The 18,759-nt window shown below is 39.1% G+C and overlaps 1 protein-coding gene across 2 annotated transcripts in view; it reads right to left on the reverse strand.

The window, feature by feature from the left end:
- DCN (decorin) overlaps positions 1-18,759 on the reverse strand; it is a 189,491-nt gene that overhangs the window by 35,186 nt on the left and 135,546 nt on the right. For both annotated transcript variants that reach the window (XM_069629267.1, XM_069629268.1), the window contains exon 4: positions 7,578-7,791. In XM_069629267.1, the coding sequence (XP_069485368.1) occupies positions 7,578-7,791 (214 nt within the window). The remainder of the gene's footprint in view (positions 1-7,577; positions 7,792-18,759) is intronic.

An 18,759-nucleotide genomic window follows, 5' to 3' on the forward strand; every position in this document is an offset into this window, starting at 1 on the left:
GATCTTTTTACAAAGGTTGGTGGGATTTTGTCAAGAGGGGGCAAAATTAGAAGGGGGGGTCTCAACAAATCTAGATGGCTTATAACTTTGTTTCCATATGAAGAAATGTTGACAACATTTCGCAGAAAGATTATGCACCTGACCTAGAAGATTTGTGCAAAGTCTGAACGGATTTTATCAAGTTGGGGCTAAGTTATAACTCGTGTTGGGAGCTTTGGGAAGGACCTGAAAGCATGGTTTTGCAAATTTGTCGATGTTTTATTTTCTTTAAAGTGTTATAATGTAATGTAGGAACAAAAGATAGTGACATACCTTTGGTGACTGAGGTATAGCCTGCAGCCATGGGCAGTGGCCAGATTGTCCGGGTCATGCCATGACCCGGAACATCTGGCTACTCGCCATGACCACGAGGGACCAGAAATGGGTTTAAAGTGGGAATGGCCATCAGGGACCAGCTATATGTTAAACCTTTTTGAAATTGGGATTGGTTTGAATGGGAAAAACAAAGCTGCTCCTTTGTACAGGTTGAAGTGCTGGATGGGATTGCAGCAAAAATGCAAGAGGAGGGTCAGCAAGAATTTCAAAGCATGGTTTTGCAAATATGTCCTGTGTTTTATTTTTTGAGAGTGTGAAAATATAAGTACACAACACAGTGATATAACATTGGTGTCTGGGCAATGGCCCTGGCCATCAGGGAGAAATGTATACTGTAATTTGCTCATTGGGGTATGGGGCATGGCCGAAGCAGTGGGTTTGAATGTGAAATGATATTCTGCTTACGGTTACAGCATGAAGTGGTGGACTAGATTACAACAAACTTCCACAACAAGCATTTGCAAAGACCTGAAAGCATGTTTTTGGAAATATGCCTAGTGTTTTATTTTTCCAAACTGTAAGAATACAAGTAGAAAAACTAGTGATATAGATTTGGTGTCTGGGTAGTGGGTTGGGCACTCAGCAAACACAAATGTGTACTCTGATTTGCTTATTGGGGAATGCAGCATGGCTGAAGCCCATGCCCATGGATTTGGAGACTGGCCATGGCTGCAAGCCATGAACACTGGCCATTGGTTACATTATTAGGGTATAGTGGACACTGAGCTAGGTGCAGTGAATAGGGGTGGTTTGGTTCATTTGGGGTCATGGTGGAGACTTATGCTGTAGGCAATTGAACAATGATTTGCAGGCCCAGCTCTGCTGATAATGATAGACATAAGTATGTATAGCAATACATATGTTTCTTAAACTAGCTTTATAGTTCTTTCATATATAGAGAGGAATGATTAATAACTTATATACAGTGATGTAACACCATGAAACATTTTCTATTACACAAACTATGAAATTCACAGAACAACTGTTAAAGGGATGTTATGGTTATGGTTAGGGACTCCTCTGCTCCAGTAGTTAGCCAGTGGTGTTCCGCCTTGGCATCCCTTGGCACTTTCCTCTTCGGTGCTCATGAGCACTTGCCCATCCGTACTGTCCCTTCTATTTATGCACTGCTCTTACTGCACAATGCATATGTGCATCTATAGGAACACTGTGTACAATGTATTTGTGTACGTAAGGGAAATACTGGGAAATACAGCTGAAAAAGATTTGTAGAAGATTGTTAAGTGGCAGTTGGTGTTTGGAAGCTTAATATGTTGACTGGGTTATATGTACAGTTTTTGGAAGAGATTGGTGGATGGATGTGTGACTATTTGAAAGCAAGCTTTGAGGGAGTGTTACACATATAAAATTAAAAAAGGGTACAAGGCCCGCCCTCTGCAATGGTGTGCATATGCAATCCAGGTCTTTTAATGATCCATGACCTGGAAAGGGGAATGTAGAGATGGCAGATAGTTATAAAGGTCCATCGATTTTCGTCCTTATGGTATGATAGAGAAAAGTATTTGGGACAGAAAATTGTTTCTGTCCTATATTTTTCTCTAGTATACACATGTCCATTATTCCCATTAGCATAACACATGCTAAGGGAAATATTGGAGAATCTTATTGAGTCTATATACTTTACTGAGAAATGTAAAGTAGATGGAGTCCATAAGATTATTTTTTTAGTTCTGTTTTTTAACTGTGCCAATTGGTTCCTAATGGAACATTTTTTTGGTGTTTTTTGAATAGAAAGTAAGGTGGGTAGGGAAATGAGGGAAGAGACACCAACCACAAATATGGAGGGGCAGGTGAAGATGTTGGCCATGTGTTACATCTAAGGTAAGGGGCAGTGTTTCTCATGCTCTTTCATTACAGCTTCAAAAGCACTTTGAAATCGCTCCCCCCTGCAGAGTGGTGTGTTGCAGTTTACAGAGAGTACGGTTGTCTTCAAAAGATATGGATCCACAGTCTCTTTTATTGCTTGCAAGGTAGTTGGTGGGGTTTTGCATCCCGCAGAAGTAGGTTGTCTGGGTACAGTATTGGTTGAGGAAGATGAGGTGTAGGAAGACAGCCTACTACTTGCTAGGAAAGGAACAAGCTTTCTGAGAGCATTCGAGTGGTTGGATTTGATGTGGCGGCTCATGGAGGTGGTCCTGTGGGAGTACTGTCCAGGTAGTCTGCAAATGAGTACAATGTTGCACTCAGTGCATTTCACTTTGGTAATCTTGGTCCTCTTCATTGTATTTTGAATTACTGCACTGTTTTTGTTGTGTGGGTCCTCCAGCTGGTGGTGGTGGCTCTTGGGGAGGAGGGATGGCAATAGCTGATGCCATTTTAAAAAGAAAAAGCAATTCTACTAATATTCTTCTAAGTATGTGCTGTGTGCTAGATTGTTAATGGATAACGAGTTAGAATAGGTGTAGTAGCTGTTCAAAACAGTGGAAGAAGTTGCTAAAAGTGTATAGAAGTGTTAAAAATGATGCAAGAAGTTGGGAAATGGAAGAGTTTTACCGGGAAACTTTGTAAATTGGACAACAATGTAGCTATATTGGGGTCAGTATGATATTAGTAAGTTGTAGGAAATTAGGGTGCACTGGAAAAAACCCGTAAAATTCACATAAAAAAATTGTTAAGGGGACATCATGGTTAAGTTGCAATAATAACAACCTAAGAAATTCTCTGAGAAAACGTGGTTAAAGGGACATTATGGTTAAGTTGCACGAATAAAAACATGAAATACATTGATAAAATGTTATCGTTATCAATGACGTTTGTGATGTTATATTTGATGTCATGAATGTTAGTCACTCTAGGCAATGCACGGTGGTGGCATTAGTTATGGTTGCTTAGCTTACCATAACTGGGGAATTTCTGGGGGTTTTCGGTTTTACTTGTAATCATAACATCCCTTTAACAAAGTTTTTTCATTGAATTTCATAGGTTTTTATTAGTGCAACTTAACCAGAACGACCCTTTAACAACATTTTTTTAAGTGATATATACATATGTGTTTATGTAAAAATGTTGGTTTATGATACAGATTTTTTTAAAAGTGTCATTTTTGGAGCAAAGAACGATTAATAAGGTATAGTCGATGCATACGTATGGACATATCTAGTGAAGAAGGTAAAGAATACTCCTGGATGTAAGAAGGTGGAGTAACCCTTTTATGATTATGTTAATGAAAAGTATTGCAAGTATGTTTGATATATGTTATGTTTTAGTAAAGGAACAAAGAAATAATGGGTCATGAAAATGAAGAGACAATACATTGTATGCATATATTCCACACTTGCATACACTTAAATCGGATCTGTGCTTATTTCCAGCATCATAGGTAGGCTTATTAGAGTAGGAAGGGCAGCACTAAGTGTTAATTGTATTTTGCCAGAATAAACACATTAAAAAAAGAAGAGACTGCAGTCTTGTGACATCAGGAGAAGGACTACACAAAGAATAGTACAGAAAAGATTTTGAGCAAAACAAAGAGCGCTAAAGGCAGGCTTGCCTACAAATCAAAGAATAGTGCACCATTGCTTCTACTTTAAAAGGATGAGATTGCGTTCTATCTGGCCATGGATTTAAAGAGATGATACCAGCATCATCACATTAAGGAAATATATAGCGGCACGGCTAATGCCCAACATGTAAAGACAGGAGGACATGCCCTAAAAGGAAAGTACAGTGCAATTCATTAGTATATTATGACTTTTACCTCCATTTGGTTTCTACAGGAAGTGAATGACATTTTATCCCTGGATACATCAAGAAGAAAGAACAACAGCAGCTAAAGAAGACTGTTCCTTTTGTGTCATTGTTGGTTTTGATTTGTTGTATGTTTCGTTTTTTTATGGTTACAAAAAAAGGGGGACAATTTAGCCACAGTACTGTTAATAATGACACAACCGTGTACAATAAGTTCTATCAAGAATAGAGGAGAAATGTTTCCTTTTTCAATTAAGAGAAGCATTTGCAGATGATGTTTGAGCTCATCACGGCACCAAGAAAGACAAAATGGGGTGTGAACTTATGAAAAGGTTGGGGCAAGTGAGGGTAAAATGACATATGTGTGTGTGCTTTTCAACCAGTTTTTTTTATATTTCAGATGGGCAGAGAACAACTGCGCTTCAAGTGACCTCTGCATACGAGCCTATGAGCAGGAAGAAAGGCCCTAACTGTCATAAAAATGGTTTAGGAGACCCAGCCAGATGCCCTTTGCTGCTGAATTGAAGGAAACAATACTCTTTATGTACTCCCCCATCCTCATATTCCCAATTATGGCAATGTCCCTTTCACTGATTATTTTACTCAAGACGACAGTGTGTTCAAAGGCATGGCCCTTATGTGAAGTAAAGGGCCCCTGAACTTGCTGCAAAGCAGACAAAAAAAGCTAAAATGGACTGGCAAAAGATTCTTAAACCCAATATGGAGAAGAAAAGAGAACCCAATGGAAGGTGTTCTAACAGAAGTTAGGTGAGATTATGGCCAGAAAATGAACTGGCAAATGGGACAGGGACAAAGGAAATGTTGCAGGGTGGGGAAACGAACGAATGTGGTGTACAAATGCATACTTAATAACCTATTGCCTACAGGAAAAAAAGAGGAAAATAGGAGAGAAGAAAAAAAAGAATGAATGAGCTGGTGGGCCTCCTCAGGAGAAAATATATAAATGTCTTTTAAAGATATCTCTCAATTTTTTGTAGTGGCAGGATCACTTTTCATGCATGTAAGTCAACATTTAATTGGACACCAGGGGTGGGAACAAGATGGAAGTAAACAATTTAACTTTTTGGGGATACATATATACACACATATAATAAAAGAGGGCAAACTATGCTACATCCTTGAAAAAAAAATACATATACAATAGATAAGAAAAATATATTATGATTGGAGACCCTATTGGTTCTTTAGAAGTATCTTTCACGATATTTCCAATATTTGAGACAGAGCACTGAGTTGAGGTTGTGACTGAGATAGGGATGCAGAGGTATTGCATGCGGGGAAGGGTAAATAACTATTTTGAGGTGGAATATATGGACCACCCCTCTTTGGTGATAGACAGCGTAAAACATCATTTAGGGCATGTGGCCTGCCGTCCTATCTAACATTATAAAAGCCAGAAGCATTGTCTATTCAGGCAGGTAGGACAACATAAGAAATAAAGTAATGCAAACATTGCACACACCATACAAAATAGAGAACACATTATAAAAGCCAGAAGCATTGTCCATTTAGGCAGGTACATTAGAAAATAGGAGACACTACACACATTTATGTAGGACAACATAAGAAATAAAGGAATGCAAACATTGCACACAACATACAAAATAGAGAACACAGCTCCCTCTGGCATAAGAAATATTGCCCACACACAATAGACAATAGACACAAATATTAGAATAAGGCCCCTAATAATAGTAAAAGAATCCATTGCTTTCTAAATGAATATAGATTGCTAAAGGCCTCAAAGCTATATGAAGATTTAAAGTATTGAACAAATAAAATTATATAGGGCCGTGTGCAGCTCAGAAAGGGAGTGCTTGGGCAGAAGCCAATAGGCTGTGATTCAGCAGTTTAAATGGTAGGAATATACATTTTTTAACTGTGGTGTTCAAAGGTTTTTTTTACAAATAAAATGTGGCAGTAGGTGGAAGCAGATAAGCTAGGTTAGATGACCTTGGACAAAGTGTGCTAAAAGTGTGAAGCACATGTGTCACACTCAAACCTGCTATTTTCTAGTTTTAAAGTTGCAAAAATATGTCTTGTGATTTAGAAAATATGGAAAACACCTTGTCTTGCTAATTACCATAATATGAGGTTATTGAATTATTTTGATATACTTTATGTTCTATAAAGGTTTGTTCGAAATGGACACACTCTGACACCTGTGGCATGAGTAACTTGTCCAAGCCGGCTGAAGAAAAATAAAACTGTTGCTGTCTGCACAATTCCGTCTCTGAAAGGGCTTTGATTGAGTTATGAGTGAGTAGATACCGCCTCAAAACCATGCTGCACAAGTGTTTCTTTGAAACAATGGGTCACGTACATGCAGCAACCCTTTGTTTGGAGCAAAACATTACTATTAGCAGGATGTTAACCCAAAGTGCTAACAGCCATAATCACAAGTTCTGCACATTGTGTGGGGCATACAGGGATGTTAACATCGGTGTACAGTGATACTAACAAATTCAGAATAACGAATCACTTTTTTTAACAAACTTTAAATAACAAAATAATATTTAATTTTTGGGTAAAAGTGTATATGGGGTTGGGGTAAGGGATGAAAAGAGGGGGCATGAGTTGGGTTTTGGTCATTTAAATAGGAAAACCGGGGCTTGGCAGGCCACCCCCTAATCGAAAAATAAAAAGAATCAATATTGTTTCGTTATTTTAATTTTTTGTATTCACTATTATCACATGGAACCATTAACATCCTGGGGCCCTTGCTAAAGGACCTCACTTCCCTCAGACCTATGAACTAGAGTCCTTAGCCTTTATCAACTTTTACGGCCCTCAGAACACATGATCATGGCTAAATTAACAGCTTGGTTTAAGCGTTCTTGATTCAGCTGCCAATCATCTTGCTTGGAATGTGGGCTATAACTATCAGAATATTTCCACAGGTGATATAAATCAGATGTAACTGTGTAGCAATGAGATTGTTACTTATCTAAAAAAAAAAGTCTATATTCCCCTCTTGGATTTGCCTTCCACAGGTACACCCTATTAGATTTGTTGTCTTCCTTGTTTAGGTGGAGTAGTGTGCATTTGTTATTCCAAACAGGCTTGTAAATTGTGTTTGTGGTGATAATGGACTTAGTTTTTATATTTTCATGACAATTACGTCTATTAATTCCTCTCACCCCTCTTTACGCGGCCTCAATTCTGCCAGTCCTGTCAACTATGGCTTTTGGTTGGAATGGACCTATTGTTCATATTTGTGTGCCAATTACCAATTAAATCTCTTTAATTCCTCTCACCTCTCTTAGGTGGCCTCACTCTGTCATGCCTCTTAACCCTTTTTGTGGGCTAGTAAGAGCTGCTATTAAGGCACAATTAAAAACATCTCATTTACATGAATACAGAAAATGTAGAACCTAGGTACAATTGTAATCATTTGCTTTCAACATGGTAAAACATATAAAGGTTTATATGAGCAATAGTTAACTATTTATATTCATTCATTATGTACATACCCATGACAATCATGTGGCTCAGACCATCAAATACAGACTTTTTAACTTTAGAGATCTCATTTTCATGGACTCGTAGCTCTTGAAGGGATTTAGGCATATTTGATGGCAGTTCCTTCAGGTTATTCTTGGAGAGGTACAATCTCTCTAGTTTGGTCAATGGGTTCAAAGCTGCTGGACTGATTTTCTTGATTTTATTGTTAACTAGAATCAAAGCCTGTGAAATAATACCAAAGAGTCAGCCATTACATTTCTGGTGCCATTCGAATTGAAATTAAAAAAGAATGTGGCAACTTTGGCATTATCTGACACCTTAAACAAATATCACAGACATTGTCAGTCAGTATACAGTCAACATACATGCATATTGCATATATAAGTTCATGTTTCCTTCACTTACCTGTCCCCCATAAATTGCATACAATAAAAGCTGGGTTAAAATCTTAAAATGAAAGCTGCAACAAAGGAAACTCAAAATGTGTATGGAACAGAAAAAGATGAACACCTAAATGCTTTTAATATATACAGTGTGAGAGATTTGAATAATGGATATATATGTATATATATATATATATATATATATATATATATATATATATATATATATATATATATATATATATATATATATATATATTGGATTGGTAGAGATTTCTTTGCTGGCTTCAGAAACAGGGAGTGTGTATGCAAGCCAAAACCTGACTTTTCTGATCTACTGCTTTTTTCTGCGACCTTTACCAGGGTGAACATTTCAAACATTTTGGTTGATTCTATATTAAAGGTGAGAAGATGTTGATTAACTGTTGAACATTGTGTAACTAAAAACTGCTGAATAGGTCATGGGAGCTCAGATAATCCGTACAAAATTATTTTAGTTTCAAATCTTGTGTTGTGCTCGTCAGTGAGACTAAGCAAGGACCAACATTAACACTTCATGTGCAGTATTTGAAAACATTCTACAGAATATCTACAGCATGCATCCATACTATATTTAATCTGCAGCAGGCTCTCTAAAATCGTACAGGAAGAGTTAGTGTCAGTCCTTTCTTATACCATCTGCCAAACAGAACACTTATTTGTACTCATTAAATAGTCTGATGCTGTTACTTCCTGAACATCCTGGCACTCCACAGCACTGCACAGCACGGGCCATTATAATTACTTCTTAAAAGAAACCTTGTAAAGAAAATGGTGGGCCAGATCACAGAAGCTACACATAACACAGAGTTCATGTAGCTCTTTGAGTCAGCTGCCCGTGAACAGCACTATCAACACCAGTGCTGAGACCCAAAAGAGGCGCCTGTTGTTTCAAACCCACGATTTGCTATATCGAAAAAAACACCAAGAAGACTGCCTCAACACTATTGAACCGCCATACAAAGGCTTGTCTAGCTAGCATGTATTGCTTTGTCCTCAGAGAGAGTTGCCATACCATTTCCTACTTTAAAAAGAAATGTCTATGTATCCATTCTATAATTGTTTTCCTTTTCCTGCATGTCTGCTTGTTTTTCCTCCCTCCCGTCATGTATACTCAGAGTTAGCAGCATATGTGTTTAAGTGGGGTGGGATTGTTAGTTATCTGTGTTATAGTAAAGTACCTATATTTTATAAGAACCCCATGTGGAAACTCACTTAATTTTGGTATTACTGTGCTCTTGTTCATTGTGTTTTTTTCGTGCTGGTTTACGTATCTAGGAAGAATATAGCTTGCCCTTCGCCCATCCTACCTTAAGAGGCAAAGGAGGTTTAAATTGGGTGCCTATTTTCACCTTTATGGCTGGTCATGGATGCGCTAATAGTAGTTGTGTATGGAGCATAAGTAGTATAACCTATCACTCTCCTTTGTACTATTACTGACCAATAGTGATGCCATCAAAAAGTGACTGAAGAGTAATACGAGACAGCAAGTGTGAGAGTTGGAAGCCATCCCTGGTTCCTTTATGGTTCCTTTATGCATGCTGAGCTGTTCCCATTTGACAGCAAAATTGTCCGCACAACTGTCTTGCATCCAGAGTACAATGAACTTGCTCCTTTTCTGAACTTTTCACCGAAGTTCATTGCAGATATTAAGCCAAACAGTAACCTAGATCCTGTGTTGCATCAATGCATACTGAATAGCATGACATATTTCATTGTTTTGACTTGACAACTGTACAATATTGCACATTTGTCTAATATTGTGAAACAGGACCTGCACTTTGTGAAGCAATTTTGATCTGACTGAATATCTTCTTTCAACATAGGGTCAATGCTGTACTAGTTTTTTGTGACCCCTGGATATCTATATTAAAAATGTGATTGGGCAATAGTTTGAACATTCTGCTGGTCCTTGCTCTATCTCCGAATTAGGATAGTTTTTGACACATTCATCAGATCTAAAAACAAGCAGAATTGAATACCAATGCTACATACATCAGAAGGTATGGATGCCAAGTCCCCTTTAAACGGTTCATAGAACTCACAAGGAAACCTGCCTAGTCCTATGGATTTCCCAGTTTTCAACATGGTATTTGCTCCACACATTGTAATGATAATGATTCTTTACACATATTTAACATCTTTCCCAGAACACCTTCCGAGTTCAGAAAACAGTGTTTTTCTTTTGTTTTGCGTTACTAGCCTTTAGTTTGCATATTGCCTTAATGTTATTCCTACTGGGTTCCTTATTTTTGGGTCTCCCTTTAGGCCTTTTTTAGTGTGGAGAATGTAGATTCCAAGGTCGGCATTTCCTCAAACCCAGCCTTTTATTTTAGTATTAAACCACTTTACTGCAGTATTAATGTTGCCTTTCTGGGCTACTTAGTAAGCAGGTGCCACAAGGATATTGCCATCCACGTCCACAGCACTAGACAGGAGTTGGTGTGGACAAGCATTTCCCCCACAGGTAAGCATTTCAATACCTACCTGGTAAGGGAGACGATTACAGGACAGTGCTATATGTTTTATAAAAGAAGCTCTTGGTGAGTGCAGGATCATGCAGGAAAAGTGTTTATTTTTCAAAAATCTCCCTTCCTCCTACACAACAAATATGAGGTTTTGCTGAGATTCTTGTAACAAGGATGGCATAAGATATGGTCTGCTAGTTTTATGAATGCATGAATAACAGACAGTAGTATTTCTTCTATGTCATAGCAGAATATAGTATTTCTCCTATGTTTATTGTGTAAGCCATCAGGCCCCATCCGCTTAGCTTTAGTAAGTAAGTAAAATAGAATGACATTTAAGTTCCTGAATCACCTTTCAAAATTGATAAGGGATTCAGGAGCTCAATTTGATCCACAAATAATGAAGAATTGTGCTGAATATACTGTGGAAATATGCAAATGTTCATATATATTTCCCAGATCATTTACCCCTGTCTACACAAGGCCAACAAAAAACGACGTATGATCAGTTCGGAAGCGGTGTGTAATAATACTTCAAATCGCCAGGGAAGACCATGAGCCAAAATTATAGAAGAATATGGATTGACAAGATTAAATGGTAATTGCCCCGGCGATGCAAAAATGGCTTCAACACGGACAGATGGGCATGCTATGTCAACAATAGGCTATGTATTTACTAACAACAGGGGTCTTTTACTCACAGTTGACATGGCTATAATCCATCGTCATGAGAGTGATCACTTTCCACTTTGTGTCCTTTTGGCTCCTTTAATATTAAATCAAGCACCGGCGACATATGATAAAAATGGTCAGATAGTGCTAAATGAAGCCCAAAATAGAAGCAAGTGGCATGATAAAAAATCTCACATCTCTACATCGACAAGCGGTGGTGTATTTTCCACGTTTTATTATGAAATGTGGTGATAGCACTAATGAGCCTAATCTAATTGAGTTGTTTTCTGCCATCATGGCAAATATTGGTTTGAATAAAAGCCCAAGAAAGTCCTGTACCTCCACATTGGAGCGAACAAACAAGGTCCTGGGAAATCACCAATAATGTGGTAAGGCCATCTCAGAAGCTAAGAAATTGCTCTGTCAGTCGATGGCCTATGCGATAAGTCTTGAGACACCTAGTAGCAAGATATGAACTACAGCAAAACAGATTTGGGCGTGTAAACAAGTGTATTGATTATAGTTGCAAAATTATAAAAGACACCAAGAGCAAGAACAGTGGAGAAAAATCTTGCCATTAAACAGAAAAACACTGCTCTAGGGATACATTGCGTGGGGCAAAAAAAAGGGAATTGACCATAAATTGTATCTTGGCAAGCCAGTAAGTCCACCATAGGATCTGGTGCGGAAAGTGATCAACCCTTTCCCTTACCAAGTGTGACATGGAGTTGTGAAACAAGTGTATTGGATATTGTGTTAATGATAGAAAAGCTCAATAAGTTTGTTTGTTTGTTTGTTTATTTATTTATATAGCGCTCCAAACCCAGGAGTAAAAGGGCGCTTAAGGAAGGTTACAGATTACAGTATATATAAAATTTGCAGTTATACATTTTGTAGAAGTAATATACAATATATACAGTCAGAGGTAGTTAGTCTCTACAAGTCTCGAGCTGTAAGCCTCGATGCGGTGTGTAATGCTTTACTGAAATGTTCAACTGAACTATGGGCACACATACTCTACATACTATTTAAAGAAATAGGACATAATGGGAAGAGCCCCGAAACATGGCACATGAGCCACTTGCTCGCTGTGTATGAAAAAGGGCCCTGGGACACTCCTGACAATTATCGAACACTAGCAATGTTGGATATCTCCCCAAAGATATTTGCCAGGGTTTTGCTAGCTGTGCTGAACTTAGGAACAAAAGTAAAGATGATCCTGCCAGCAAACCAGATAGGATTTCGACCAAAAACTAACACGATGCACAATGTATTCATTTCAACATCAGCTATTGAATACTCATGGAAACGACGGGAACTTAGTGTCTATTGTGCTTTTAACGACTTTAGTGCAGCATTCGATACTGTTCTTAGGAATAGACTATGGAGGAAACTTAGTTTGTGGGTTATACCCATGGGATTGTTGAACATGTTAATGCTGGTATATGCTGACACTACTGTTCGTATTCGCCTAGATGCCAGGAGTAAACGTTCCACTCCCATAGATACGTGTCGGGGGGTTAAACATGGTTGCAGAATGGCTGCAACCCTGTTCAACCTGTACCTGGGTGACATGTATGTGCAATTTATGAACTTGTCGATTAGCCCAGTTAAGGTTTGAATGGCCAAGATAAGTTGGCTTGCATAGTCGGCTGACTTGCTATTGGTAAATCTCACTATGTGGTCTCCAAAACTTACTAAATGCAGAATATGCCAGGCTAAATGGCTTGAAAGTAAATATACAAAAAAGTAAGTAATGGGGCCTCAGTACAACTTTGGAGGTAGCTATGCCCTTAATAAGGGCATGCCTGCCTCCAAAATCGTGTCCGGGTCCGGGTTCCCTGAATGGGGAAATACTGGGCCATTCCAACTTTGGAGGGCCCCGTATTTCCTCCTTCAGGGAACCCGGACCTGGTCCTTCCCCATTTCCATTCGAGCCTCCATAGGGCTCAATGGGAATGGGGAGGGAGCTAAAAACAGGCCTGTTAATAACAGGCCCATTGTTAGCTCCCTGGTCCCCTCGCGGGACCCGTTCTGGACATCTGGTAAAACCAGACGTCCAGAGCGGGTCCCGCAAGGGATCCTCGTAATAGGGTGGAATGGGATTAACAGCGCCTGCACCTTTACCAGCGCCGTTAAACCCATTCCGCCCACCTCGTAATGCGGCCCATGGTGTTTAGTGTGGGTAAAGCAACAAAACACTATTCTTGGTATATTGAAATATTAGATTGGAACAAGTAAAGGTGTACACATACTTGGGTGTCATAATAGATGAACATTTTAAGTGGGACTCTCATTGGCAAGCTACACAAGAAAATGCATAAGTCAGCAATTGCAATACGTTCATTTATAGGGAAAAATGCCACACGTGCCATCTTGCTGTTTTATTCTGCTAAGATTTTGCCAGTCTTATTATATGGTTGTGAGATTTGGGGGCACAACTATTTGAAGGATCTCAAAAAATGTGAAGCAATGTTGATGAGGAAAATATTTAGATTGCCTACGAACCTCACAATTGAATATATTTATCTAGAATTTGAAATGAAAGGGGTTGTCACAGAATGCGTGAGAAAAATGGTTATGTGTTTAGAAAATGTGATGTTGATAGATAATGATACTGTGATAGTTACCTAGATGCAAGCTTACTTAGAAATTGACAGGTATTCCACAATTGACACTGTGGGGAAAATTATCAAACAACATAGTAAATGGTCAGCTGACTATGAAAGATAATTAAATGCGGTATCTCAAAATAAGTTCAAATGTTGGCTAAAATAGAAAATCAAGTATATAAAAGAGGCAAATCTGGTCAAATTAGCGACTAAGAATGTTAGTGGGAGATACTGTCAATATTGGCTGACAAACGTCTATGCCCCTTTATATAACAGCATTTCCTAATGCACATGTATTCAGAACCTATTTATTGATGAAATGTAATGCTTGTGAAACTATGGAAGTTGTAGGAGTAAGGCAGGGGAGAGCATGAACAGAAAGACTTTGTCGCTTATGTGGGTGTAATGTGGTGGAGACATTAGAACATTTGCTTGCCAATTGTGAAAACTTAAGCAAGATTTGTTCAACGTTTTTGAAATCGTATAACAATGCAGTGATAGTAGCAATATGTCTGAAATATGGCCATATTTTATGAAAGGCGATGATGTTAATTTTATGTATTATATGGTGACATTTTATTTGAAAATATTGATGATTTTTAAAGGTTTGTAATAATTGATGTATTTTAGAACCATGTTTTAGAGTTATCTAGCAGATTTTATATTAGGAAGAGGTTGACATGTATGGCCTATGTGCAACCAAAACTGCATTGTAATTAACATTGTATTATGTTGACTATTTTTGCAGGATATATAATAATGAAATGTATGTTGATGTGCATGTATGTAATTTTATGTTGTATAGACAAAGCCTTGGGCTATAAGTATATTATCAATAAATGAAAATGAATGACATTTAAGTTCCTGAATCACATATCAAAATTGATAAGGGATTCAGGAGATCAATTTGAACCACAAATAATGAAGAATTGTGCTGAATATACCGTGAAAATATGCAAATGTTCATATATAGTTCTCGGATCATCGACCCCGGTCTAATACCTAATTCTCGTTCGAAACAAGAAAGTATGGACCATTCAAGTGGGTTTTTTTTGTTGATAAATTGGCATGCTAGCAATTCTTCATAGAAATCATGAAAACTATTTTGAATGTGTCAATCTCATGTCTTGCCTAATGATCCATCCAACTTGAAGCACAACAAATAGTCAGGTGTACCCCGTAAGAATTAAACAAAATCATAAGGCAAGAAAAGGCCACAGAATATTTGAAACATTGTCATACATGCCACCGAGACACACATAATCCAGGAGATGCTCATACAGTTCTGCTTTTTTCTTTGCATTGAATTTCCAGTTTTACTTTCCCTTGAAGTAAATCTTGAATGCAAGAAAAAAAACAGGTCTAGATGTGCATCTTCCAAATGGCATTGTTTGTGTTGGCTTTAATGCATGTTGCCTGTGAAGTGGAGCAAATCATGGAGGATGAAAAAATGAATACGCACCCAATGGTCAACATGATAGTAAAGTGTCTTTGAATCAGAAATATTAGTAACGGGACATATCAGCAGGTGTTGTGTATATAAGGTGCTGTAGCTGCGGACAATATATTTTTACAAACGGTTGCAGACAAGTCACTCTGTCCAAGAGACAAAGAGCAGCTTGTTTTCTTTTTGAATAGTTACTCAGAAAGAATATCGGTTTTCTGTGTATCACTTCATGATAGATACCACAAGTTCAACAGCAACATAATAATGTATATTTTGTTTTTTAAATTAAGTAAACCATTAGTGCACTTACCTGTCACAGTCTATGCGCTTTTAATTGATTTGGTGTATTCACGTCTGGATCCTGAGTTTAGCTGGCTGAGCTACCTTACTATCCTGCGATTTTACATCAAAGTAATATAGACATTTTTCTATTGTTTATGAACCATCTCGCTATGAAACTATGTGCAATGTACCCACTGTAGTAATTTACAGACCTCCAGTTTCTAAATCTGGTTTACAAGATGAAATAATTGAAGCTGTAGCAGATTTACCACTCCCATTGAAACGATTGTGGCTGATTTAATGATTAGCTGGGGGACAAGAAAAACATGATTACTATAGCCTTATAGACTGCGAGGGGTCATTATCGTGGGATAATATACCGCCACCAAGTTATGGCCCAAAGCAGAGTCAGAGGCAATAATGTGGGGAAGGGCCATTATTCCAAGTAACAATAACTCCTCTAGGGGTCTATATTGCTAAGAGCACATAGTGGTAGTAGCAATTTTGGGGGTAATTCATGGATTATTTGCGCTGAAAAAAACGGGATTTGTGCGCCATTCTGCCCTCAAATCCCTGTTTAACAAATGGGGATTTGCGGGATGAAAGGTGCACAAATCCTGTTTTTTTCAGCGGAAATAATCCATGAATTACCCCCTTTATGTTTTGGAGTGTTGGTGGTGATGTAAAAAAAGTACTTTAATTCGGGGAAAAGTAATTAGGCTACTGAGTTAGTAGATTGAATGTGTTTTTTTTTCTAGTAGTGAAATAACACTGTTGCACTCATACATTAATCATTGTATTTCCAAACCTAGTTGAACTGAAACAGGGTGAACACGAGCATGCATTTGGTGACATGTAAAGGTGAGCTTTTTCTCTATAAGAAAGTAATAGCACTTTCCCACATTTTAGCTGTTACTTTCATGTGTTAAATAGGACTGTGCAGAAAAAAAACGTCTTCTTAGAGAGGAAGTGTCTTGTTGAAAGAAATCTGGCCTGGAAATGTAATTGTTGTTTCCCCGTCTGCTTTTAAAGACAGTGGGCCTCATTAGGAGTATGGCAGTAAGGCAACAACGGCGCCGGTGTCGGTACGGGCACCGTTGTTACCATACCGCCATACTACGAGTTCTGCTTGAGGATGCCCTGGCAGCCAACTGGTCTGACCACTTGGCCGTACCGGCACCCGCGAGTAGAACTTGATGGTAGCAACGGTACCGTTGTGAATGGTACCGCTGCTACCATCCTCCCCATTACCATTGAGCCCTATGGGGGCTCAAATGGAATGGGGACATACCGGCTGCGGCACATGCAGTGGAATGGTGTTCTGGTGGTGTGTGGAGTGGTAGTGTGGGGTTGCAAAGTAGGGGTGTGTTGATAGCATGAGTAAGCAGAGTTGTGGTGGAGTGGAATGGTACACTGGTGAGGGGGTAGAGTGGAGTGGAGATCTGGGTTCGTAGAGCAATGGTTGTGGGTGCTGGGGTGTGGTTTTTATGGAATAGGTGTGTGGGTGCTTAAGGGTGTGGAGGATTGGATTGTAGGGATTTTGAGGGGAGAGCTGACACAGAAAACCAAAAAAGAAAAAGCAGTGTAGGGGTGTGGCGGCATAGGGGCAGGGAGGTGTGGTAGAGCAGTATGGTATGGATTGGGGGTGACTGTGGGGTGATTGGGTGTAGAGTGTTGATAATGCAAGAAGAGAGACAACCAAAAAAGAAAAGTGTTGGAGGTGTATGGTTGCGGAAGAGTGGAATAGTGTGGCATGGGGATGTGATGGAGTGGGGGGATGGTTGGTATTAAACGTGGGGGTGTTGTGGATGTTTAGGTTGAGAAGAGCTAGTGGTGAGGGAGACAACCAAAAAGAAAAACCAGAAAAGGTCATGTGACTTTGCCTGCACCAGATGGCACTGTAGCATGCCTAGAGGAGTTGAGCGGGGATTGAAGTGTCAAACATACTACGAGTCTGCATGCCGGGGTCGCTGTGCCTGGCAGGTCTGCCCTGCCGGGCACAGCGACCACGGCAAGCAGACCGTAATGGAGGCACATGCACCGCTATTTACGGTGCTGGTGCCACTGTGTTCGCCATTCCCATTGAGTCCTATGGGACTCAAATGGCAATGGGCAATACCATTTTTCCGGCGCCTGACTTCCTGGACAGGTGGGGATAGAATCCCCCGCTGTTACCAGCAAGCCAGGCGCCAGAAAAATTTGCAAGTGCGGTGGCAGCCTGCCAGTTTTATGGCCAGACTTGTAATGAGGACCAGTGGGCCAAACATTCTGATTGGCTGAGACGAGGTCAATAACAATCTCTATGTGCTACCATACAATAAGGCAGCTCCCAAAATGGACCAGACCTGATACATTTGGTTGTATATCCATTTCATCAATTATAATTGTTCCCCTATTAACTTTTACTTGGTCCTACCACTTGTGCCTTGTGCATCTAATCTTGCACCACCCACAGCCCCCTTCAACTAGTGGGTACAACTTAGGTACTACCCCACACCAAATCTAGATCTTGGAATCCTGTAACGCTTTCCATGGTGAGCTTTAGGTTAGATCTCATGAGCCCTCCTACATACAATTAGAATCCTGAAAATATGGTATACAAATTAGCAAAACAACGTGGGGAGCTTGCTGTTGTCAAAGCACCTCTAAAAGGCAGAAAGTGAAACACAACAATACACGATTTTCTGAAAGTCGTGACACTGTGAAGAGCAGTTAGGACTTTAGACTGCAGGTGGTACCGGAGTTATGAACTCACTGACAAAATTGTCTTAAAATGTCAGCTATGAAAACAAAAGCAAGCTTTGATTAACCATCAAGAAACTATTTAAACACCTAATGCCACCATTTACACTATCCTCTCCTTACAAGCCTGCTTGAAACGAATTACATACTTTTTCGCCTCAAACAAAATCTTCAAAATAAGAGCTGAACTCTCCACCTCGAACCTTCAAAATGCATAAACAGTGGATTTTAATATCAACTCACTACCCGCTGGCAGGCATTCTTTTACCAACTTTAACACTATCTCCATAAGTCAACCTAAAGGATTGGTTAACACCTAAAAATGCCCATGGTATCCATTGGATCCATTTCCTCCTGAATATTTTTAATTATTGTATGCCTCTATTTCTGCCAATACTCATTTCTTTGTTTAATTTTTCTTTAGAGCTATGTGTATTTCCACCCATGTGGACAAAGTCCTTTGTCAGCCCTTCACTGAAACAGCCAGCCCGTCTGCATAGCTGTAACCCCAGCTCATCTTTAGATGTTCATTAAGAACCATTTCC

Source organism: Ambystoma mexicanum, chromosome 12 (assembly GCF_040938575.1).
Source record: "Ambystoma mexicanum isolate Mex_15411 chromosome 12, UKY_AmexF1_1, whole genome shotgun sequence".
Taxonomy (NCBI): domain Eukaryota; kingdom Metazoa; phylum Chordata; class Amphibia; order Caudata; family Ambystomatidae; genus Ambystoma; species Ambystoma mexicanum.